Source organism: Pelodiscus sinensis, chromosome 3 (genome assembly GCF_052426305.1).
Source record: "Pelodiscus sinensis isolate ZL-2025 chromosome 3, ASM5242630v1, whole genome shotgun sequence".
NCBI classification, from domain to species: domain Eukaryota; kingdom Metazoa; phylum Chordata; order Testudines; family Trionychidae; genus Pelodiscus; species Pelodiscus sinensis.
In genome coordinates this window covers 140,121,830-140,146,042 of record NC_143054.1, presented here as the reverse complement: position 1 = coordinate 140,146,042, position 24,213 = coordinate 140,121,830, and the positions used below count along the sequence as shown (strand labels likewise).

Sequence of the window (24,213 nt, the reverse complement as noted above, 5' to 3'; positions counted from 1 at the left end):
CATTCTTATTGCAAACATATGGTAAGGAAAGGCTTATATCTCTTGGTATTTCCATGAGCTAACACTTGAAAAGCACATACAAACAACAGACCAAGAAACATGGAAAAAACAAGCACCAGCAGCTCTCAAATAATTGTACTTGATCTCAAAGTGTAATTAGAAATTACACTTTCCAAACGTTTTTAAAAAACACTTTAAAAAATGATTAAGGGTTTGGAATGGGTCCCATATGAAGAGAGATTAAAAAGATTTGGACTTTTCAGCTTAGACAAGAGGAGACTAAGAGGAGATATGATAAAGGTCTATAAAATCATAACTGGTATGAGAAAAGTGAAGAAGAAAAAGTTATTTACTTATTCCTACAACGTAAGAACTAGAGGTCACCAAATGAAATTAACAGGCAGCAGGTTTAAAACAAACAAAAGGAAGGTTTTTTCCCCCCCACTCAGCACACAGTCAGCCTGTGGAACTCCTTGCCAGAGGATGCAGTGAAGGCTAGAACTTTATCAGGGTTCAAAAAAAGAGCTAGATAGATACATGGAGATAGGTCCATCAATGGCTATTAACCAGGATGGGTAGGAATGGTATCCCTAGCCTCTTTTTCTCTTGAAGTTGGTGACAAAGGAGGGATCATGTGAGGATTACCTGTTATGATCCCTCCCTCTGGGGCATCTGGCATTGGCCACTGTCGGCAGACGGGACACTGGGCTAGAAGGACCTTTGATCTGACCCATTATGGCTGTTCTTATTGAACTGCATCTATGGTTGTGAACTCTTGAAACTTAAGTCCTCCACATTATTTCTAGCTTTAGGCATCACAGTATTTGAAACAAACTGATAAAGTATCCCTTCTATCTGCAAAGTAAACACTGCACACATTAAGATAGATGGGGAAAGTAGCTGGAATAAAACAGCAGCTTTAAAAGAAAAGTAATCATTCATGAGATGCGATTACACTGACATTTTTACATCGTGTGCTAGTATGTAAGCATCAGCACTCCACATTCCTCTCCTATCTCACTAATAAGGAAAAGATAAATCAATGACTTCTACTTTCTAACTAAGTGTGAATAAGTTAAATGGCATTTTAAAATATATTATCCAAGATAGAACATTTTAAAGAGATTTTTAAATTAGCATACCTGTCTCCTTCCAATTTTGGTATATCGGAGCAGCTAGAGGAATCTTCTAGCCATGCTAATGTTGGTCTCCTTGAGTCAACCCCTGAGCTCTGCTCTCCTGATAACACAAGCTGTTGAACAATTGCTGGATCATATGCATTGATCTCAAACTTTAAGTGAACCTAAACAAATAAAAATAGAGAGGTTTATATTGATTTGAATCTTATAAAACAATTACTACTATTGAATTCTTAAATAAGACGTACCTTCATAAGTTTGGAAACATCCCATATGCAGATCTTTCCTCGTTTTGTTGCTGCAGCTAGAAAATGAGGGCAACTTCCTGATCCAAAGCAGGCTATCCTGTCAGTGCCATCTGTGCAAGGAAACTGTGCTGGACTTGTTGCAAGGGTGACTGAGAGAGGTACATTCTGTGTGTGCTCACCTTTTACAAAGGGGCAGTTTGGGGAATGTCTCTCATGTTCAGACCTTTGTGCATTAAAGAAATAAAAAATATCAACAACATTTTCACTTCTCATAACAACAGGTTTGCATCAGAATATCAAGTATCAACTATTAAGATCAATTTTCATGTGTATGAAAAAACTGTACACATAGTGCTTAAGTCATATCGCCATCTGTGAAAGAGTTGAGCCATATAAGAAAAAAATTGTTTTAACAAGACCATAAGAATACTGTTATTGACTGCTACTGACAGACTGTTTCTGATTCTTAGTTTGTGGAGATTTTTTCAATAACCATATTATATGAAATGCTTAAAGGAATTTCATGTATCCAACTGCAGGGGATTTGCGTACACCGTTAAGAGAAATAACCATGCAGGTCTGAACTGTTGGGTTGCCTGCCTGCTTATCTCAAAAAAAGCAATCAAGATGATGCTATAAGAAGAAAAAAATTAACTCAAGGGTACATACAATATCACTTGCAATACCAGATTTCATCTTTATGTAGATTTAGCAAATGAAGTACTATGTTCAAAGTTCTACATTTCTCCCCTCAGAAAGGGACATTGAGAAATTTAGAGGCTTAAATACAAATATAAAAGCTAGTAAGACAATTGTGAAATAGTTCTGAATTAAAATTCTGAACTCAGTGGAGACACTGAAAAGAATCATAATTCTTTGCTAATACCAGAAGAGTAATACCAAAGAAGAGAAAATCATTCAAGTGACAAATAAGGAGTAAAGGGCTAAAATTACGGGGAAAAAAAATCAAGCTAGTAAAAGTGTTATTTAGAGAACATAATTTACAACACATTTTAAAGACAAAGCTATATCAAGCAACTAGAAACAGAAAGAAATGTACTTATACATTCATTTAACAAGTCATTTGAACACAAGTAATCCTTTTATTTAAAGGGAGGAAATATCTAAATTTGTTTCCCATGTCACTCTTTACAACAACCATCTAATCAAGCATCAACCGTTACAACAAACAGAATCCTGAACCCAAGTATTTACAGCTGAAGAGATTTTAGGTAAACCTAGCTTGTCAGGGGTAAGACCATTAAAGTTAAAAAGTATTCCAAACAGAAACAACCACCAAGAGCTGTCAACAAGTGCAGTTTCATTCTTTTCCTATATTATTCGTAGTACACTATAATAGTATTTAAAATGGCAGGACAGTTTATGTTTAAAACATTTTTTGGAAATCCACTGCTTCAAAACTTTCTAAATTCAAATGCATAACAAGACCTCAGGAAAGATATGGCTGCCTCAGTGCTCCAACAAAGTGTCTTCATGGAATCTATTTTTGTATGATAGAGAAAGCAAAGTCTGATATTCCACAAACACTTAGACTCACCAAGGTTCATCTGTAGGCTCCCAACATACCAAACACACACTGCAGGTAAAACACATGGCTCTGTCATCTCCAGATGAAGCAGGCTACAAAAGGACAAGAAGGAAGTAGTTTTGCATCAATAATGTCAACATATCAGTTTGAAAAGAAACAAGCCAGTTATTTGATTCTTTTCTTATACTGTGTATTTCTAACAGGAAGATTTAAGTATTACATCCATATGCTGCACATTTAGATAGTAAGTAGTAGTATTTTAAATAGAAAAAGCACAACACTTTTCTACTACAAAACTTCCTCCGTACAAGTCACTGAGATGAGGTCCATCAGAGATGTTAGTTCTCACAAGAAAGAAGAGTAATCACTTCAAGTCATTTTTGTTGAAAAATGTTACACAACTGTATTACACAAGACAGCTGATAAATACTTCTGAGATTGAACATATCTGCAAACTTTTAAATACAAGCTAAAAGACTAAGGAATGATAAAACTATCTGCTTAATCTGGTAGAATGCAAATATTCTATTCCATCTTGCCTCACAAAAGAACTTCAACTCCATACTTCACATTTTCTCCTTTGTTCCACAAGTTATTGAAGTATATCTGGGAAAGATTTAAACGTAACTCCATCTCTCTCATGATACTGAATCTGTTCTTATGGACACTTAGTTGAAAACTGTTAGCAAGCATGGAGGGTCTAACAGTAGATATTTAAAAAAAGAAAGAAAAAAGAAAATACTCTTCATTGCCCCTTTTACTACCCTTGAATGATTTTCTCTTCTTTAATATGATCCTTCAAGTGTGCTTTCTTTAGACTCCCTTGCCAAAAAGAATTCCCTTTTAAATGTATTTAACAGGCTTAGAAGTGGCAAAAAATGCTGTTTTCAGTGGATGCAAGCTAGCTTTACAATAAGAGAGGATTACTCACCTTATGCAGTAACAGAGTTCTAGGTGTTTGGGGTGCCACTGCGTGCCTAATCAGAGCTTTTTGGGAGCAGTGCCTTCTGGTAGGCTGTGCACATAGAGCAGATGGCACATGCAGTCCCAGTATTATGTATGTACAGCCAACCATCCCCTTTGTTCTTTTTCTGCCCCAGAAGAGAAATAATTATGGCCAAAGCCAAGGGGAGAAAGGATTGGGAGTAGACACAACCATCTCCAAGAACTTCCATTACTGCAGAAGGGGAGTCACCCTCTCTTCTTCGAGCAATGTCCCTTCTTGTGCTCCACCTTAGATATCTATAGAGCAGTACCGTGATTGAGGGCCGGTGCTTCTGCTGTCAGTATCCTGAACAGTGTCCAGATTAGTGTGTCAAAACAAGTACCCTGGGAGAGGTAAGTATCAAGGGCATAATATCTGGCATAGGCGTAGGACCACGTAGCGGATCTGCAGATGTCCATAAGAAATATGTTATCGAGATTGGCCATAGAGGCCACCATGGCCCAAGTAGATGCAATGGAGGGTATTGGATGAAAATGGAGTAGGCCAACCGGATGCAGTCCACTATTCATCTAGGCAGAGTCTGGTTGGAAATTGGCTTTCCCAGGGATCTCTCTGTAGCGGATATCAATAGTCTAGGTGCTTTGCCGATTTTCTTCATCCTGTCCAGATGAAAGGCAATCATTCTATGTACATTGAGCGTGCGCCACATAGCCTCTTTAGTGTTGGCATGAGGCTTTGGGAAGAAGACAGGTAGGATCACAGGTACATTGCAGTGAAAAGCGGTGGTTACCTTTGGTAAAAACTATGGATGAAGGCAAAAAACCACTTTATCCTTATGGAATACCATGGGGAAGGGGGGAAGCTGCCGTAAGTGCACCAATTTCACTCATCCTCCTGGACGTGACAGCCACCAATAAGGCTACCTTCATAGAAAGGTAGAGCATGAAACATGTTGCCATGGGTTCAAATGGCCTACAGGTGAGGGCCCAGAGTACTAAACTGAGGTCCCAGGCTGAAACAAGAGGTTTGACAGGTGGGCAAGTATTCTGCATGCCCTTACGGAAATGCTTGGTTGTTGGATGGGTGAACATATATTTGTTGGCAGTGGGCTGACGAAAAGCCGTTATAGCTGCAAGGTGAACTTTTAATTAACTAAACCAAAGCCCCAAGTGTTTCAGTTCTAAAAGAAATTCCAAAACATCCGAAAGCAGCATCGATGGATTCACACATTTTTGTTCAGAGCAAAGTGAGAATCTGCACCACTTATGCAGATGTGTCCACTTGTGTCAGAAGATGAGGAACAGTGGGAGATGCCATGGCATCTGCCTGGACATCTGTAGCAGTAAGCGTACCAAGCCTGTCTTGGCCAGGCTGAAGCGATAAGAATCACTAAGGCTGCATCTGATCTTATTTTGTTGACTATTCGATGGAGGAGTGGAATTGGAGGGAATGCATAAAGGAGAGATGCATTCCAGGGTATTGTGAACACATCCCCCAGGGAGTGCAAGCCAATGCCCGCATGGGAACAATATTGTAGACACTTCTTGTTGGTGCTGTTTGCAAACAAGTCCACTGTTGAAAACCTCCAGTGACTGAAAATCTGTTGCAGGATCTTGGGTCCATTTTCCATTAGTGTTTGGAGTTGAAATTCCTGCTGAGCTTGTCTGTCGTAAGACTGTTTTTGCCAGAAGTTAAGAGGCTTGTATGCAAATGTTGTGCACAATGCACCATGTACACAGGCGGACCGCCTCCCTGCACAGGTGGTGGGACCTGGCAGCCCTCTGCTTCCTGATGTAGTACATTGTTGCTTGATTGTCTGTAAAAGTCTGCACCATGTTGCTGCATATGAGGTGAAGGAATTGTTGGCATGCATTGAATACCGCTCTGAGTTCTAGCTTGTGTGTGTGCAGGGTGCACCCCTGAGTTCTGAGAAGATCTGAGTGCGCCCCCTACCTGAGGAGAGAGGCATCCGTCGTGATGGTCACAGTTGGGGAATGTTTGTGAAAAGGTACCCCAACATACATGTTTTTTGGGCCTGCCCACCCAGTCCAGTGATCACTTGATTCTGTTCGGGATTAATACTCGTGTGTTGATACTGTTGTAACGTGGTCTGTATACAGTCCTTAACTGCTGCTGCATGGGTCTCATGAGTGGTGCTCCAGGCCAGACTGCATGTGGTCACTGTCATATGTCCTAGCAACTGAAGACTGGCCCTTGCTAGAACTTGTGGGCTGGCTTATTCCAGTGTAATAAATAAGGTCCTTTATAGTCTGGAATCTTTGTTGTGGGAGGGAAGTTATAGCCTCCACACAATCGAGGTGAACCCCGATCAACTCCATTCTCTGAGCTGGCTGTAGTTTGCACTTGAATAGATTTATCTGTAGCTCAAGGGTCCGGAATAGAGTCCTGTTTAAGGAGACTGTATTGTGGGCTTCCTGACTTGTGCTAGCTCTTACCAAGCAATTGTCGAGGTAAGGGAATATAGACACCCCTTGTCTGCGGAGGTGCATGGCTACCACCGCAAGCACCTTTGAAAAGGCTCTCAGAGCTGTGGAGAGCCTGAATGGCAACACTGTTTACTGGAAGTGGGAGTCGCCCACTGCAAATCTTAAATATTCCAATATGCTAGATGAATGGATACATGAAAGATGCGTCCTGGAGGTCGAGTCCAATAACCAGACCCCTTTAAGGCAAGGATTATGGTGGGTAGGGTGACCACCTTGAACCATTGAGGTAGTATATGGCAGTTGAGCCATCTGAGATCAAGACTCTGCCTCCTTCCCCCAGTGACTATTGTGAGGAAGTAATGGGAGTGGAATCCTTCACCCCTGTAGTGATTAGGTACAAGTTATATAGCCCTTAGGTGTAGTAAATGGTCAATCTCTTGGAATAGAAAGCTCTGGTGAGATGGGTCCCTATAGAGGGATGGGAAAGGTGGGTAGGTGAAGGGGGCAGAAGAAAAGGGGATACAGCATCTGCCTTTTATAATGCTGAGTATCTACTTGTCAGTCCTGATAGAAGACTATTGATAGTAGAAGGCAAATGGCCAGGTACTAGATGCTGGTGAAATAACTGATGGGGCTGAAGGTGCCACCTTAAATGAAAAGATCTTGATCTGACTCTTGACCTGATCTTCAACATGTTTGCCTCAAAGTTGAGGGCTGATCAGAGCTCTGTCTCTGTCTGGTTGGACACTGCCACCTCCTTTTGAGTAAAAGGCGAAGGCCTGTAACGTGTAAAATATCTTTCCTGTTTGCGTTTTGGTGCAGAGACTTGGATTCCAAGCATCTTTAATGTGGCCTATGAATCCTTGAGGGAGTGGAGGGACGTGTTAGTGGTGTCTGCTAACAGTTTGGAGCCCTAGAAAGGAAGGTCTGTGACTATGGCCTGCACCTGACAGGGAAAACTGGAGAGATGAAGCCATGATGACCTCCTAATCATGGCAGCCATCGCAATGGACCTGGATGAGGTATCAGAGGTATATAAGGCAGCCTGCCAGGCTGTGCGATAAATCAGGGTGCCCTCATTTATTGTGGCCCTAAACTGTTCCTTTTTGTCATCTGGGGAAGCTTATAATAAAGTGTGATAGTTGCTTGAAAATATGATGCGCATATTTCGTGAGACTACCATGTAATTAGATATGCACAGCTGTAAAGATACGGAGGAGTATGCCTTCCTGCCCATAAGGTCTAGATGCTTCCACTCCTTGTCATAAGGTGTGGTTCTGGCTGCACTCTGTCTTCCCCTCTGGCTAACTGCATCCACAATTAAAGAATTAGGGGGCGAGTGGGAAAACAGGAAATGAGCTCCCTGAGGTGCCACACAGAATTTAGAGTCAGATCTTTTGCAGACCAGTAGTAGGACTGGATGGTATCTGCCAGATCACCTTAGCAGGGTCCATAAGCACTGGGTCCACTGGTAGGGCAGCATGTAATATGCTGAGTAGTTTATGGTGAATTTTGGGGAGGCTCACTAGGGAGACTTCCAGGATGTTGGCTACCCTCTTGTATAGCTCCTGGAATGATCAAAATTCATGTCCCGCTGTGGGAGGAGGGGGTATCAAAGTATCATCAGGGGAGGATAATGAGATGTGTGTTGGAGGGTGAGAAGAAACAGAGGAGTCCTCAATACTTAAGGCTGGATCATCTTCTTCCTGGTAAGATGACCTGTCCAGGGAGGGCAGAAAAGTGGTCCTTGATGGAGTTGGCTAAGCCTGCAACTATTGTAGCTCCTGGGCTCAGTATGGTGTCCAGGGGTTGCAGTAGGGCCAGCTGGCTGACAGTGGCATGAGAGGAGGCAGCCACTGAGGTGGCTGCCACTGCAGTGGTGGCTATTTCTGCTGCTGTGAGTGCTTTGAAGAGGAGTGCATTGGGGAGTGGGTACCAACCAACGGCTTGTCATCCTCATCACCTGAGAGCTAACCCTGCAAGAGTGGAAAACACTAACCAGCCTGTCATGAATAGGAATTGAAAGGGAGAGTTAGCTTAACCCTTTCCTCGCTCTCCAGGTAAGTCAAACTTTGGAGATGCATGTGAGGGAGGACACATTCAGCCAATAAAAAATGCAGAGAAGGCATTTCAAATGGAAGAAGGTTCCCTCCCCCCCGCTTTGTTTTGGAGTCAGCAGCAGTTTTTCCCCAGGTATGGAGCAGGAGTAAAAGATCTGTTGAAAGGCTCTCTTTCTTGACAGATCCCCCTCTAGACTGCTGCTTTTTGTGGACAAAGTGCTGAGTCAGCAAAACACAGCGGCCATTTTTATGCAAATTAGGCAAGAGATATTTAAATCCCTGCCTCATTTGCAATGTCGATCTGCCTAATCTGCATCCCTTTGGCGACAGAGAGATCCAGTCTAGACATACCCTTGATGGTGGAATTGATCAGTCTTTTCCCCCACCTCTTTCCCCCACCCAATCTCAGGGAAATTGAGACTGGGCAAGTTTGTCTCAGTCAGAGAGAGAGGTTCTTACAGAGTTTATTCTGCTATCCATCCCCCATCATTTACATTCCATGTTCCAGGTTGGGGAACTGAGCCATGATACTGCCCGATATGGGTGTACTATCGGTGCCAAACAACAGGGTCATGGGCACCAAAGTTACCCGGAGCTCCTCTGAAGTAGTAAAAGACTGCAGGATTGCCAATGTGGACGGCAGCCTAGAGGGTGGCTCAACCTCAATCTGCGATGCTATATGTGAAGCTGTTGATGCTGCATGTTTGTGCCTCTTCGGTGCCAGAGGTGGCATAGTTGCATAGTTCTGAGTAAGGCTTGGATTTCTCATCTGCGGTGCCTAAGCAGATGTTGATCTGGCCTTGGCCTTCATCAGCACCGAGATGGGTTCAGACAGTGCCAGTGGTGCCAATTTACACTTTGGCTTCTCTGGAGCCTTGGGGCCCATCTTCATGAGGTCCTTAGACCCTCAGGAGCCTTTGATGCCTGATAGTCCCAGTACCACCTTGTCTGGTGCCCTGGCTGAGGAAATGCAGGGTTGTCTTGGATACTTTTTGAAGAGGAGTCACCCTTACTTGAAGAATGAGATCTCTTCCTGGGTTGTTCTGAGGAAGAGTCTCTGGTGCCGGAGCCACCTTCTTCGACACGACTGGGGAGAAGGCTGCTGAGGTCAAGTCAAGTGCTCCAGATCCGACGCTGGCCTCACCATGTTTTCAAGGAAAGGGAGTTGAATCTGGTGCTCCTTTGCCTTGAGCGTGCAGGCTGTTAGCTGCTTTCAGTGTTGGCACTGCGTGGTGCTGTGTGCCTGCTCCAGGGACCGGAAACACTGCAAATGCCCGTCAAATGTAAGAATTGAGAGCCTGCAAATGTTCGTGATCAATAGAGTTTGAGTAATTATTTTTTGCCAGAAATAGATTAAAAAAAAGAAGAGCATTACATATATGGGAACTCAGATCATTAACCACCACCGACCACAGTCAAAAAACAGCTGACCTTGGAATAATTCTGGAACACCCTCAATGCATGCAAAGAGCACGAGACCTCTTAAAAAGCGCTTAGTTACTTCAGAATTCTTGAATTAGAGAGTCTGCCTAATCTTATAATAGGAACAGATACAAGCACAGGAATTCATTGAGAAGTTAAACTTCAGGCAACATTCATATCCTTTCCTCTGTATCGCTTTTTAGTGTAAAATATGGCATTACTGTATTTATATCCAAAATAAATATCATCTACCTGATGATAGAAACCAGCTTGAGCCATGGGATCTGGCTGCGCCCACCTATACCCTACATGAGGCCACGAGGTGAATGTCTCTCGTCTGTTAGCCTCGCTGTACATCAATGACCTATAAAGAGACATTTTGTGTTAGCCAAAGTGCCATTTAGAATCAGGACAATATTTAATGACTACCGCTTACAAAAAGAAGAAAGCAAATGCCATCAAGATAAAATTGAAATCAGTACAAAAATGGCTAATTTAGCTTATCAGGAAAACTGTGGGAAAGGATGATTTAGCAGCACCTGGACTTCAGAACATTTCTTTACACAAGTTAAATATGAGACAATATATACAAGAACAATTTCAAATGCAGGAATAAAGCTTGAATGTACAGTAATCTTCAGCCAGATGGGAAAGAATAAGCATTACGCACTATCAAAAATATCTTCCCTGTCTGATACTCAAAACCTAACCCCTAGAAATGAGGCCTACAACTATCTGAAAGTCCCAATCAATTATCTTAAAGGATTGAGAACTGCACAATACAGTATTACTAACCTTTCTGGACTACTCACTGAGTGACCCAACATCATCCCATAGTGCATCATATCCTTGATACCTTTGCTGGTGAAGAGAACTTCCCTATGGTAGAAGGTGGTACTGTTGAATAGAGAACTGTCTCCACCTTCTCTCTCAGCACTCCTAAACAGTTTTAGTATTGACGCTCCTCCCTCCCCCATTAAATGCGGTCCTGCATAAATCAGTAACTATGACTAAGTCTAAACTTATAGCAGCATGTAAAGTTGAGGCACTGCATGTGTAGCTCCACCTCAGTGAAAGCTTCTGGCAATTCCTCACTGCCAGAGCTTTTCATTGCTTTGGCAGCTCCCCACTGCCTCTCCCCTGATAGAGTCTGTTCCGCTGTCAGAGCAATAGAGAAAGTCTTCAGCAGAGGGAAGCTATACTACTAAAAACAGCAGTGTAGATGGAGGCACTGCTTGAGCATGTAGTGAGCCTATGTAAGGAGTATATACTGGAAGTTCAGGCATGTACAGCACTCTCCTCACCCAAGCAGTACCTCGCAGTCCACATTATTATTTATACCCAGGCTCAATGGGTGTGCCATGCCTGTACTCTAAACACAACCATAAACATACCATTAATTTAACATGTCTGAATGAGGGAATTATCAAACTGGAAATTCTAGGTAGTTTTATTCTCCATCTCCATGATCAGTCCAATAAATTTTTTTATTACTAAGTAAAGACACTGTAGATAGCCTTTTATTTGTGAAACTGAAGTATAAAAATAGTGTTGCAGTATTGTTGAGCACAAGAATTAAATTTGGTGGTCTATACTAGGCATAGGAGTAAATGTATGTGCTATAATGTCTACCACAACAGACCTAAAATATTCTCATATCACTCAGACAGCCACTACATCAATTTGTGGTCATATTATCTCAAGTTGTGAACTTGGGAGATGCAATAATATAAGTAGGGTCAGAATAAGCAAACCTCTGCAGAGAAGACTAAAGAAAAATATAGGTGCTTCAGGAAGTGATCTTGACACCTTACTTCAAATAAATATCAATAAAGCAGCAAGCGTAAAATCAATAAAACTACAGCAACCTGACTGGCAAGCAAGCATCATTTATCATCTTAACTGTAATAAGACACTGCTAGAATCACAAAAAAAAAAACCAATCGATCGATTGATCAATCAATAGCCAGCAATTTCCATTGCTCCTGAAACGGAAGCAACTGGGAAAAGTTTGAATGGAAGCATTTTATATTCTGCACACATTTTAAGAAGTAGGGAAATTCAACCAAGGCAGTAACAACCAAGAGTGATAATTCTGCAGAGACAGTATCTTTAGAGCAGCTGTACTTTTATTTAACACCACATTTAAAAAACAAACAAACATTTACACATTAACCAGTTTCCCCGTTCTCCCCTCCCCCCCCGCCCCAGATGGACTAAATCCAATTTCTTCTTATTGTGAATTATTGTGATTTCTTCAATCTACTTTGATCTATATATAAGATAAATTGACCATAAAGGATTTTTGTTTTTAATATACCTGTCCACAGATCGACCAGGTCCGACGCCAAGTTCTGGTCGCGCACTGGGTAAGAGGTAAGATAACCTATCCATCACAGAGGAGGCTACAGGTAAGGCAGCAACATTTTGATTTATCTTCTTAAGTTCATTTACAATGGCACTGGCGACAGACTTCAATACATGATGAGGAAGATGAAACGAAACTGTTGCCCACTGAATTAAAGAAAGTTATTATAAGCAATTACAATACAAATATTTCACCTGGAAATCAAACAAGCATCAAGAAATATTAATGCCCATAGTTTCGAGTTAAATAAGTGTGCCATTCAAGCTAGAATCTGAATGCTAATACAACAGAAAGACTCAAAAATATTTGTTCATTTTTTTTTACAACTACAGATCATGAAAAATGAGTACATGTATTATATTTAATAATCTCATTTTATAATACCACTCAGTACTGCACATAACAGCCAAACTCAGCACTGTGAGCTCCAAAAATTCTTCACTTAAGATTTTTTAGCCAACTAATTAAAATAGTTGATACCTAATAAACACAACTATGACACAGATGGTTATCACAGAGGGTTGGTGGGATAATACACACAACTGGAATATTGGTATAGAAGAGTACAGATTGCTGAGGAAGGATAGGTAAGGAAAAGAGAGAGGAGGTGTTACCTTGTATATTAAAAACGTATAAACTTGGACTGAAGTGCAGATGGACATAGAAGACAGACTTCTTGAGAGTCTCTGTGTTAAGTTAAAAGGGGTGTAAAAAACAAAAACAAAAACAAAAAAACCCCACCCACCACCAAGGGTGATGTCATGCTAGAGCTCTACTGCTTGGGTAGGTAGTCTGTAGAAGAGATGAATGAGGCTTTTTTTAAATGACTAACAAAATCATCCAAAGCACAGCATTTGGTGATGATGGGGGACTTCAACTATCCAGACATATGCTGGGAAACTAACAAAGCAGGGCACAGATTACCCAATAAATACTTGGACTGCACTGGAGACTTATTTTTATTTCCAAAGGTTGAGAAAGCAACCGGAGAAAGGGGAGGGGGAGAGCTGTTCTAGATTTGATATTAACTAATAGGAAGAAACTGGTAGAAAATTTGAAAGTGGAAGGCAGCTTGGGTAAAAGTGATCATGAAATCAGAGGTCACAATTCTAAGTAATAGTAGATGGGAGAACAGCAAAATAGAGACAATGGCTTTCAGGAATGCAAATTTCAGTAAACTCAGAGAGCTCGCAGATAAGGTCCCATGGGAAGTAAGACTAACAGGAGAAACAACTGAAGAGAGTTGGCAGATTTTCAAATGAGACATTATTAAGCGCCCAAAAGCAAACTATTCCACTGTGTAGGAAAGATAAAGTATGGCAAAAGACCACCATGGCTTAACCAGGAGATCATGTAAGATCTAAAAATCAAAAAGGAGTCATATAAAGAGTGGAAACTAGGTCAAATTACAAAGGATGAAAATAAGAAAATACCACAGGTATGCAAGGGCAAGATTAGAAAGACAAAGGCACAAAACAAGCTCAATCTAGCTAGAGACATAAAAGGCTAACAAAATGACATTCTACAAATATATTAGAAGCAAGACGACCACCAAAAACAGGATAGGCCAATTGCTCAGTGAAGAGCGAGAAACAATAACAATAACAGGAAACTTGAAAATGGCAAAGATACTTAATGACTTCTTCATTTCAGTTTTTGTCAAAAAGATGGACAGTGAAAAGCTGCCTAACATAGTGAATGCCAAAGGAAATAGGAGTTAAAATAAAACAAAACAAGTTTAAAAATCACTTAGAAAAGTTAGATGCCTGCAAGTCACTAGGGCCTGATGAAATGTATCCTAGACTACTCAAGAAGCTGACAGAGGTCTTTAGCTATCATCTTTGATAAGTCATGAGTGTTGAGAGAGATTCCAGAAGACTGGAAAAGGGCAAATATAGTGCCCATTTATAAAAAGGAAAGAAGAACAAGCCAGGGAACTACAGATCAGTCAGTTTAAGTTCTATGTCAGGGAAGATAATGAAGCAAGCAATTAATGAATTTGGATGCATAACTGACTGCATAACCCTTCTCAGAGAGTAGTTATTAATGGTTCAGTCATGCTGGAAAGTAATAACAAGTGGAGTTCTGCAGGGATACATTCTGAGACCGGTTCTGTTCAGTATCTTCATCAATGATTTAGATATTGGCATATAGAGTACACTCATGAAGAAAAAAAAGCCACACACGATTCTAGAATACATTAACAGGAGCATTTGAGCAAGATACAAGAAGTGATTTTTCTGCTCCACACTGTGCTGATTATGGCTCAATTGGAGTATTGTGTCCAGTTCTGGGCACCACATTTCAAGAAAGATGTGGAGAAACTGGAGAAGGTCCAGAGAAAAGCAAAAAAAAAATTACTAAAGGTCAAGAAAACATGACCTATGAGGGAAGACTAAAAGAACTGGATTTGTTTAGCTTAGGAAAGAAGACTGAGATGGGACATGATAGCAATTTTCAAGTATCTAAAAGGATGCTACAAGGAGGAGGAGGGAAAATTGGTTCTCCTTGCCCTCTGATAATAGGACAAGAAGCAGTGGGCTTAAACTGCAGCAAGGGAGGTTTAGGTTGGACATTAGGAAAAAGTTCCTGTCAGGGTAATTTAACACTGGACTAAGTCGCTTAGGGAAGTTGTGGAATCTCCATCACTGTAGATATTTAACAGCAGATTGGATAGACTTCTATCAGGGATGATATAGACCTTGCTTGGTAGATCATAAAGGAAGGGGACTGGACTCAATAACCTCTAGAGGCCTCTTCCAGTTGTAGTATTCTATACCTTGAAACTTAAACTTTTATATATCCCAACATGTCTTAGTTTTTAAGCTTCAAATCTGCATACATTTAGCTCTCAATGAGAAGGGCCTTTTATAATCAGAAGAAATTTATTTTACAATTAAGAGCAATTGAAATCCTACAGTTGCTCTATAGACTTTTAGTGGGGATTTTTAAACAAACACTTGTTCAGAGGGTAAGCTTTATGCCTATTCAAAAAATAGTTTAACAATAGAGATCTGATATTTTAAAGATAAACGTTTGTAAACACATTTAAAGAGGAGATCCTCCTTTATTCTTCAGCATTTGATACAATATTCCATTTTGCAGAGAACTAGAAAGGTAGTTAAGAGGAATAAATCTCTGCCCACTTGTAATTGGAAATGTATATGCCTGTGCTAAAGTAACTACAAAACAACATAGTTTCCATTATAATATAGAATTTCAGCAGAAGTAACTGACACACTGAGTTTCCATTAATTCAAAGATTACTCAAAATGCATCAAATTTTAGGAGAGTACCAAGGTTCCTTCAGACACATCACTTGTAAATGCACTCCTGTTACTTTTCCTAGTTGCATTGTGCTTCACTGTACTTAATTTGTATTTGACTGCTAACTAAATTAGTAACCCATCAAGGTTTTTTTTAACCACATTACTCCCCCCCCCCCCCAATTAATTTATCATCTCTCACTACATTACTAATGTATTTCCTGTGAGGAAAAAGGGTATACAAACTACTAGTGTGGATCTTTTGAGTAATGCTGATAGCCAATGTGGCTGCTCAACCACAAAAGTCTAAGGACAGGTATGCACTGGTAGAGAAAACCAATGCATTTGATTTAGCAGGTCTTTACTAGCAGGTTTGATTTAGCAGGTCTTTACTGGTTAACCAGTGCCCAACCAGAGCAGCCCATGATACAATGCAGCCGCATCGGGCAGACAGCCAAGCCCCGCAGTTAACTGTGTAACCAACAGTATTTTCATCAGTTACATGATTAATATTTTTAGACTTTTTTTTTTTTTTACATTCCCACAGTGTATCAATGCGACAGAGTATTTCATACTGAAGCAATAGTCCCACCAGTCAATGCCTGAGAATAGCACATTAAAAGCCACAAATCCCTGGGATTAGGAGGTAAACATGCTGCTACAGACCAGCCACTTTTTAAAACCGTTTGGACAAAAGTGTTTAAGTTACATTTAAAAAGAAGAGTTGCATCACTTTACCAATTCTGTTATCAGTATGTTCTATATTTTGACTGTAAATGATAGGGTCTTTCTTACTGCTTTTAAAGAACCTATTATAGGTTGATATAAAAAGTTAGGCAAATATTTTGTAGTTTGTTAACTGCTTCCATGGGGAGGGAAGGGGGGAGAAATGAAGAGGGTTTTAGGAATTAGACGGATTTTTTTCTTGTAGGCCAAATACTACGGCACTGTAGACAAGGAAGTTGATAACTCCAATTCATGTCTCTGAGGAACAGAAAAAATGAATGGTGTACTTGTGAGAAAAGGTAAGCCATTTTTTGAAGACTAGTGAAGCAGCTCAGACCAAATGTACTATGTGGACAGAATTAAGATATGATAAACTGTCCAAGGTTACATTTAACTGCTGGAAATACTTTCTAGACACAGTAGAAAAAAAATTGTAAGTATTTAACTGCGTTATGCACCATGAGTTTCAACACGGGCAAATTAAAGTTACCAAGAATTCTTGAACTTCAATTCATGAAACAATTAAAAAGTGAACTACCAAGCCTTTAAACATACAATAGAAATGGTGTGTATGTTTTTTATTTTTAATAAGTATTCGAAATTTGAGACACTATCTTTACCTTTGCAACTTTATGGTTTGCTGCTGTTTCATGTGAGGTATTTTTTAAGCCATCTTTCAGTTGTGTGATAAACAAATCATATCCCTCTGTGCTGGAGACATCTATCTTCTCTAGGCAAGCGCATAATAGTTGCTGAGCCTAAAAACATGTGGAAAGAAACACTATTAGTGTCTAGACACAGAAACTGAAATGAAGAACTGTCCTGGAAAATCTAACACTTGATGAATTCAGCAGATAGATCAACTTCAGCAAAGTTCTTTTTAAAAAGCTTCACGTAGAGATGCAGAAGGCAGCAGCCAAGAGCAGGAAACTGCATGCTTTTGTAGCCATCGACACTTCTGCCTTTGAGATGGGTGTCAAATTGAACTGGTCATTTGTGCACCAGACCAATTTGTGCTAAGAGAAGGGTAAATTAGTAACAAAATCAATGGGATTCTGAGAACAGACAAAGAGTACTTGGCAATATGAAGCACAAAATGATATGCTACAAAGAATGCTTATGATTAACATTGCAATACCACCAATAAATGTTCTCACCATTGTTACCTGCCAACATGCAACTAGGTTTCAAGCTATCATACGCAGGCAATGTACTTTACTTGCAAAGCACACTGCACAGCTCCTACACCAGGGGTGGGCATTTGACTGGGGGCCACTTCAGAAATTTTTGAAGTGGCCCCAGGCCTCCCCAGAAGGGGTGGGGCCAGGATACTTCCGTGCTTCCCCACCCACAGACCCTGATGAGTCTGGGAATGAGAGCGCATGCAAAGTCTTTGCCCCCCAGAGAAAACCACCAGCTGTTCTGAACAGCTGGCAGTTCCCTGTAGGAATCCACACCCCTGGTGGAGGAAGAAGATTTTGTGCTCTCCCCTGCTGCCCTCAGGTCAATCAGGGCCTGGGAAGGGGCAGCAAATGTAGTCTCATGCTCCCTGCTCCTGCTCTGCAAGGGAGCACTGCACTTAAAAGTCAACCACCAGATGAGCAGAAGCTGGTGGTTGACTTTAAGCGCAGAGCCCCTTGCAGGGTGGGAGAAGACTTCATGCATGCCTTCTGCCCCAAGCTCTGATCAGGCTGGGAGCTGGGGGAGCACGACATCTCCTCCCACGCTACTCCTGTCCTACAAGGAGCACCAGGCCCCTTGCAGGGCGGGAGGAGACAGCACGTGCTTTCCCCACTGTCCCCAGGCCAATCAGGGCTTGGGGGTGGGAGGAGCACACAAAATCTCCTCCAGCCCTGCCAGGAGCGCAGTGCTTCTAACCTCGTACTCCTTGCAAGGCAGTGGCAGAGCAAAAGGAGACTTTACACTCTTCCTCCCACCCCCAGGCCTTGATTGGTCTGGGGGCAGGGCGAGTGCCAGAGCATCCACAGGCTGAATCAACTCACTTCTCAGGTCAGATTCAGCCTGTGGAAGCCCTTTTGCCCACCCCTGTTCGACAGCATGCTAAAAGGTCATGTTTCAAGGAAGCTGTTTTGTCAGATCTTTCATAGTTTGGAATTGTGAAAAATAAAAATACTTTCTAACTTTGAGATGGCTTGCTTGCAGGCCAGTGGGTAGCTGAAGATGATTATTTAAAACAAGTACTTGTTCCCAATGGCACACATCATGCCACTTACCTGGGCTGATTCCTCGGTTGCTGCCTACAATTATGTACGTACATTGTTTTCACTCCCTAAGATACAGTAAACAATGGAAGCAAACCAGTATGAGTCTCCCAAGCTAAATCTGGTCTTCAGAGGAAGAACAAAGTAAAATTCTCATGGCTCCTCAAACTTACTATTTCAAAAAAAGGGAAACTAATCAGTACTGTGTGTGCAATGAGTTAAAAAATACTATTTGGGATAAAGAAAAGAGCAGAAAATATCACAATGTTGTTACTAGGTATGTAAAATCCCAGTTAATTGGTTAACCGGTAAATCAAGTGTTTAGCCGATTAACCATAGCAGAGGAGGAGGCCTGGCCAAGCCAAAGCTGGCCCCCACCAAGTTGGTCCAGAGAGGAGCAACCCACAGCCAGTTAACTGATTATGCAGATAAGCATGTCAGTAAGGGTCATGCTTACCCATTAACCACTTAACCTTTTATAACCCAAGTTGTCACGTGCTAATGAATCGCATGCGGCCTATTTGAGATGGGTACAAGATACAGAATCTTATTTGTAAACATATCATGCCTAAAGTTACAAAATGTAGTATGCAAGCCCAGAGAAAGCCTTGAACTATAAGGGAATATGAGGCCAGGCATGGTTGAAGGGACTCTTTGAACTGAATGAGCACGTACTTCAGAACATCTGGTTAAGATTTCCTGTAGCTCTCTGGGCATGTAGTTATCACCTTTAATTATAAATGGTAACTATTCCAGACTGTTCTTGAACTGAAATAGCATTCCCTGATTTTTTCTTGGCAGTAAGGCCCCTGAAGCTGTTCCTGCTAATCTCGAATTCATTCCCAAGCAATAGTCTTTAAAGAGAAGAATCACTATTCAGACCTTGGAACATGGTCCACCGCCCACTATTTTAGGTATAGAGAACTTGTTGCTCAAACTGCTATGGCCATGGAACTAAGTACTGTTTGTATCACATCATAGGTGACACAGCAAACTACGAATGTTAAATTTAGATTAATTGGCTACTTGAATAGTCGATGCAATTTGCATTGACTATTCGATTAGTCGATAAGGGTGCCACCACTCAAGTGTAGTAACAGCCCCAGCTCTCCACGGCATTTTAAAGTGGCAGTTCCGCATGGAGCCTAGGGTCAGTGGGAAAGTCCTCACCTGACCGTGGGCTCCACGCAGTACTGCCACTTTGAAGCACTCCCTTCTCTTCTCCACCCCCCCCCCCCCCTTGGCTGCTTCTTTCTGCTACAGGCAGTGGGGAGGGGGGGTGAAGGGAGGGAACTAGTCAAATAGTGTGTTAACTATCCAATAATCATTTGCTTATCAGAGTCGACTAGTCACTCACATCCCTACAGCAAACTAGAGCTGCTGAAACCCCAAAAATCAACACGTTAGGCTAGCAAGTCATCATATTTGGCTGACAGGCTCTTAATACATTTTAAAAGCAGAGGTGCAGCATCTAGGGCTGGGTGCAAGCCGGGAATCAGCTGATTGCCCGCTTGCGCCTGGTCCCCACTATCTACCTGCCTCTCTTACCCCCCCTGTAGATACACCAGCTTTTTAGGGAGGCTGTGCAAGGGCAGAGTCTGAAGGACACAGAGTGACATGATGGCGTCACTGTGTCATCCTGCAGGAAAAAACTGAGAGAGAGAGAGAGAGAGAGAGAGAGATGTTAACACATTTTGCAAGAGTCTGGCTTTCCTCGGGCAGCTAAGCATATGTTAGTAGTAGAAGTCGTCCCCAATTTATGAATGGGGGGTGTTCCAAAATTTTGTTTGTAAGTTGGTTGTTTGGAATTCAGAAAACATTTCCCAATATAAACAATGTTATAAACAATGGCTAGGTTCCCAGAACAGCCCACTAAAGACTATTTAGCCCATCATGCAGCTAAAATACTGTACATTTCCAATGAAAAAAAGAAAAAAAATACTGCACTGCTGCCCCCTGCTCCTCTGGAGTCCTTCTTCCTGTACCGCTCAGCATCTCCTGGCGAGCGGGGGCTGGGCACAACATGTCAGTGGAGGTGCCAGCCGCAGGATAAGGGCTACAAGAGCCGGTGCTGAGCCCATGGAAGATGGGATGGGGTGGGGATGGCACTGGCTACAGTCCTCCGGCCCACACTCGTGCCACTCATGGCCACCTACGCTTCTTGCCTACTCCCATAAGGTTGCAAGTGAGCGTTCGTAGGTGTGGATGTTTGTAACTTGGGAAATGCACTGCACTGTTTACAATGGACTCTAAATCTATGTTAGCTAACTTACTAAGATCACACCTTAACTCTTAACTTAGTCTAGAGGAAAGCTCAGGTATCTTACTTGTGCCAAAAGCCAGATTGGTAAGATTCCTTCAAGTGGTATTCAATGGCTAGTTGGTGTTTGCAATCACCTCCTTGGTAGGGGAAATGAGTTAACTAGTGGAAGCAAAGTTAGCTATTCATCCCTATTTTCTTATACTTGAAAGTCTGGAAAGCACATGATCTAAGGATTCCATACAGTCTGGGTAATAGTTTCTGGACTAGGAAGCAGAAGATGCTGCCTAGTTGACTGCACCAGAGCAGGAAATGGGTTCCTACCTTTAGTAACTGCTCGACAGGTTTCTCTTCTCAAGCACTTCAGTTGCATAGCGGGTCTGGCTAAGTACCCCTTTTCTTCCCAGATTTCAGCTAGGACTATATCCCATGAAGTTTTGATGGAGGACAATTACCAAAGTAATTACTGCTTTATGATAGTAAACATTATCCCATTAGGCATGCAACCACTTAAATATTAAATTAACAATCCAGGAGAGTAAGTTTGTTTTTGTTCTCTCTAATCAAGTCAATATATACTAAATTTGGAGCTTACCTCTGTAACTGGTAATTCAAGTTGAACCACATCATCTTGCTTTGAAACAGGTGTTTGCAGAGCTGTGTCTAGCAGCAAGATGCCATTGAGGTCTTTCCTACATCCAACTGCATAATCATCCACAAAGATAACTTTGTCCACAGCAGAAATATATTGACATTTCACCCGTCCACCTGGTTTAGCTGTATAGGAAAATACGTAAGAAAATGCTATTAAAAGAAAAAGAACTATTTATCAAAGTCCTGTAAAATTTGTTTTGGGACATGAGATAGTTTACTGGTTGTTTAATTTTTAACGCTAAAGAAGCAGCCCATTACTGGTATTTTAATAGCTCTATGATGAGATATCTTGAAGGCTATTGCACCATTTGGCAAAAGTCACTTTAAGATTACATTGTTCGTGTATTCTTCCAATTATCTATTATCATTTTAAGAGCTATAGCAAAAGCAGTCAATCAAGTCCTTCTTTGAGTAAAAAGTCTTAGTTTAGCTTATGCATGCACGTGGCCAATGAACAGTTTCCGTTCACTCTTTTAAGGCAGTGTTTCCTAATTTTATTTGGCCGAGGAACCCTTTTCAGATTTTCAGAATTTCAAGGAACCCCTAGGTTTGTCAAGCAAAAAAAAAAGGGGGAGGGGGCGGGGGGAGAGGAGAGAGGGACCCACCAATTCATGAAAGTCACATTCCTTCCCCAAGACGCCCCCATCTCCCTTCTGTGAGGCCTCATCCACTCTGTTCCCTTCCTCTCCATCACTTGCTATACCCAGCCTTTATACCCGTCTCAACCTAGTGAGAGTGAGGTATGGGGTGGGAATGAGGGATTTGGGTGTGGGAAGGGGTGAGAAGTACAAGCTCTGAGAGGAAATTTGGATGCAGGAGAAGGGACTGTTGACTCAGGGAGGGGGCTCTAGGCTGGGGAGTGTTGGGTTCAGGTGGAAGGTTGGGGTGCTGAGCAAGCCAGGGCTTGTGGATGTGAGGGTGCAGGAGTTTGGGCTGGATACGTGAGGGACTCAGGGCAAGAAGTTTGTGAGTATGATGGGCTCAGGACACAGTTTTGTGATGTGTGGATGGTGGAGGAACGTTGTGGCAGAAGACGGAGGATGTGGGGATGCAGGAGTGTGGGGATGTAAGAGGCTCAGGACAGGGGGTTCCAGTGCATGATAGACTCATACTTGGGGTCAGGTGGTGCAGGAGTGTTATGATGTTGCAGTGAAATGGGGGTTTGGTCCCAATTGGGGGCTTGTTGGCCTGGCTTCATTCTTAAATAAAATATGTCAAACTCAAAAGGTTTTAGCTTTGTCTTTATATATGAGAGGAACCTGTTTTGAGTCAAAAGTCACTGACTCACAGAAAAGTCAGTTGGGGCCACACAAGTGAGATGCAAAAAAACAAAAAAAAAAGCTCCTACAAAAACCCAAGCCGCACTAATATGGTCCCACATGTGCTGGTGAGGGTAGGGGACAGAGTGCTAGTGGGTGCTGAGGCTGGGGAGAGAGTGCTACTGGGTGGAAGGATGCTGGCTCAGGTGGCAGGGTGCTGGGGCAAGGTGCTGGGACAGGGACATGGTCCTGCTGGGCACTAGGGTGACTGGCAGGGTTCTGGGACAAGGAACAGGGTGCTGCTGGGTGCTAGCATGGATGGCAGGGTGCTGGGGCCAGGGCCAGGACCAGGGCCAGGGCGGTGCTGAGTCTGGGATGTGAGGCAAGGTGCTGGGGGCAGGGCGGTGCTAGGGTGGATGGGAGGGCTGCCAAGAAGCAGGATAGGGATGGGGTGCAGGATCTGGAAGGGAGCTGGGGGGCGGAAGAGGACAAGGCCTGGGTGGTAGGTAGGGTGCCTTGCTATGAGGGAGGGTGCAAGGAGGCGACTTGGGTAGGAGTTGGACCTCCCTAATCTGGCACCCTCTAGACCCGACTGGTCCCAGATGAGGAATTTTTGGACCAGGGGAGGTCATTTCAGGGCTCCTGGTCTCCCCCCCCCCCCCCACTAGGCTTCTTTGCACCTCTATCCCCTGCAACCGAACTAAGCTGCCCACCCCTGCTGGTTCCCTGCACTTCCCCCAAAACCATCCCTCACAATTCAAGGGAGTGCAGCACCAGTTCCCTGCAGCCCCTCACAGCCCAGCTGAGCTGCCTGTCTGTTCTGTATGCCCTCCCCCATCCACCTCAGCCCCTTTTCCGGAAGGGGCATGCTAATTTCACCTATCGTAGTAGGGAATTCCGCGGGGGATTTAAATATCCCCCGCGTCATTTAAATAAAAATGTCCGCCGCTTTTTTCCGGCTTTTAAAAAAGCCGGAAAAGAGCATCTACACTGACCCCGATCCTCCGGAAAAAGTGCCCTTTTCCAGAGACTCTTATTCCTACTTCAAAGTAGGAATAAGAGCCTCCGGAAAAGCCCGCTTTTTCCGGAGGATCGGGGTCAGAGTAGACGCTCTTTTCCGGCTTTTTTAAAAGCCGGAAAAAAGCGGCGGACATTTTTATTTAAATGCCGCGGGGGATATTTAAAACCCCCGCGGATTTCCCTACTATGATAGGTGAAATTAACATGCCCCTTCCGGAAAAGGGGCCAGTGTAGACGTAGCCCTGGTGTCTGCTGCCCCCCCACTCCTCACCCTTCTCTGCTGTCCTGACTCCTGCTCTTCTCACTGTCCTCAGCCCTCCTGCAACCTGCCCCCCTCCACCAGCCCTTCACTCCCCCCTGTGCCCACTTCTCCAGCAGCCCCACTCTGATCATGTGAGCTACGCCTCCTCATCCCCTCTTGTAACACCTCCCTCTACAAACCTGCCCTGCGTCTTTCCTCTAATGTTGGTCCCTCCACTGCAGGTGTCTGCCCTTCTGCTTTACCCCCAGAATCCCCTGGCACCTGCACCTTCTCTTACCCCTGCACCTTCCTGGTGCCTCCCCCTTCAATCACTTCCCCTGCCCACTTCGCTCCATTTTTCCATGATGCCCACCCTTCACCACCCT

The 24,213-nt window shown here is 42.8% G+C and overlaps 1 protein-coding gene across 5 annotated transcripts in view; it reads right to left on the bottom strand.

Moving 5' to 3' along the window:
• The window catches only part of BIRC6 (baculoviral IAP repeat containing 6), a 339,419-nt gene that overhangs the window by 302,081 nt on the left and 13,125 nt on the right, over positions 1-24,213 (bottom strand). For all 5 annotated transcript variants that reach the window (XM_075924970.2, XM_089776902.1, XM_089776900.1 and 2 more), the window contains exons 2-8: positions 21,249-21,430; positions 16,792-16,929; positions 12,132-12,325; positions 10,064-10,175; positions 2,946-3,028; positions 1,388-1,610; positions 1,143-1,303 (exon numbers count right to left, since the gene is read on the bottom strand). In XM_075924970.2, coding sequence (XP_075781085.1) covers positions 1,143-1,303; positions 1,388-1,610; positions 2,946-3,028; positions 10,064-10,175; positions 12,132-12,325; positions 16,792-16,929; positions 21,249-21,430 — 1,093 coding nt within the window. The remainder of the gene's footprint in view (positions 1-1,142; positions 1,304-1,387; positions 1,611-2,945; positions 3,029-10,063; positions 10,176-12,131; positions 12,326-16,791; positions 16,930-21,248; positions 21,431-24,213) is intronic.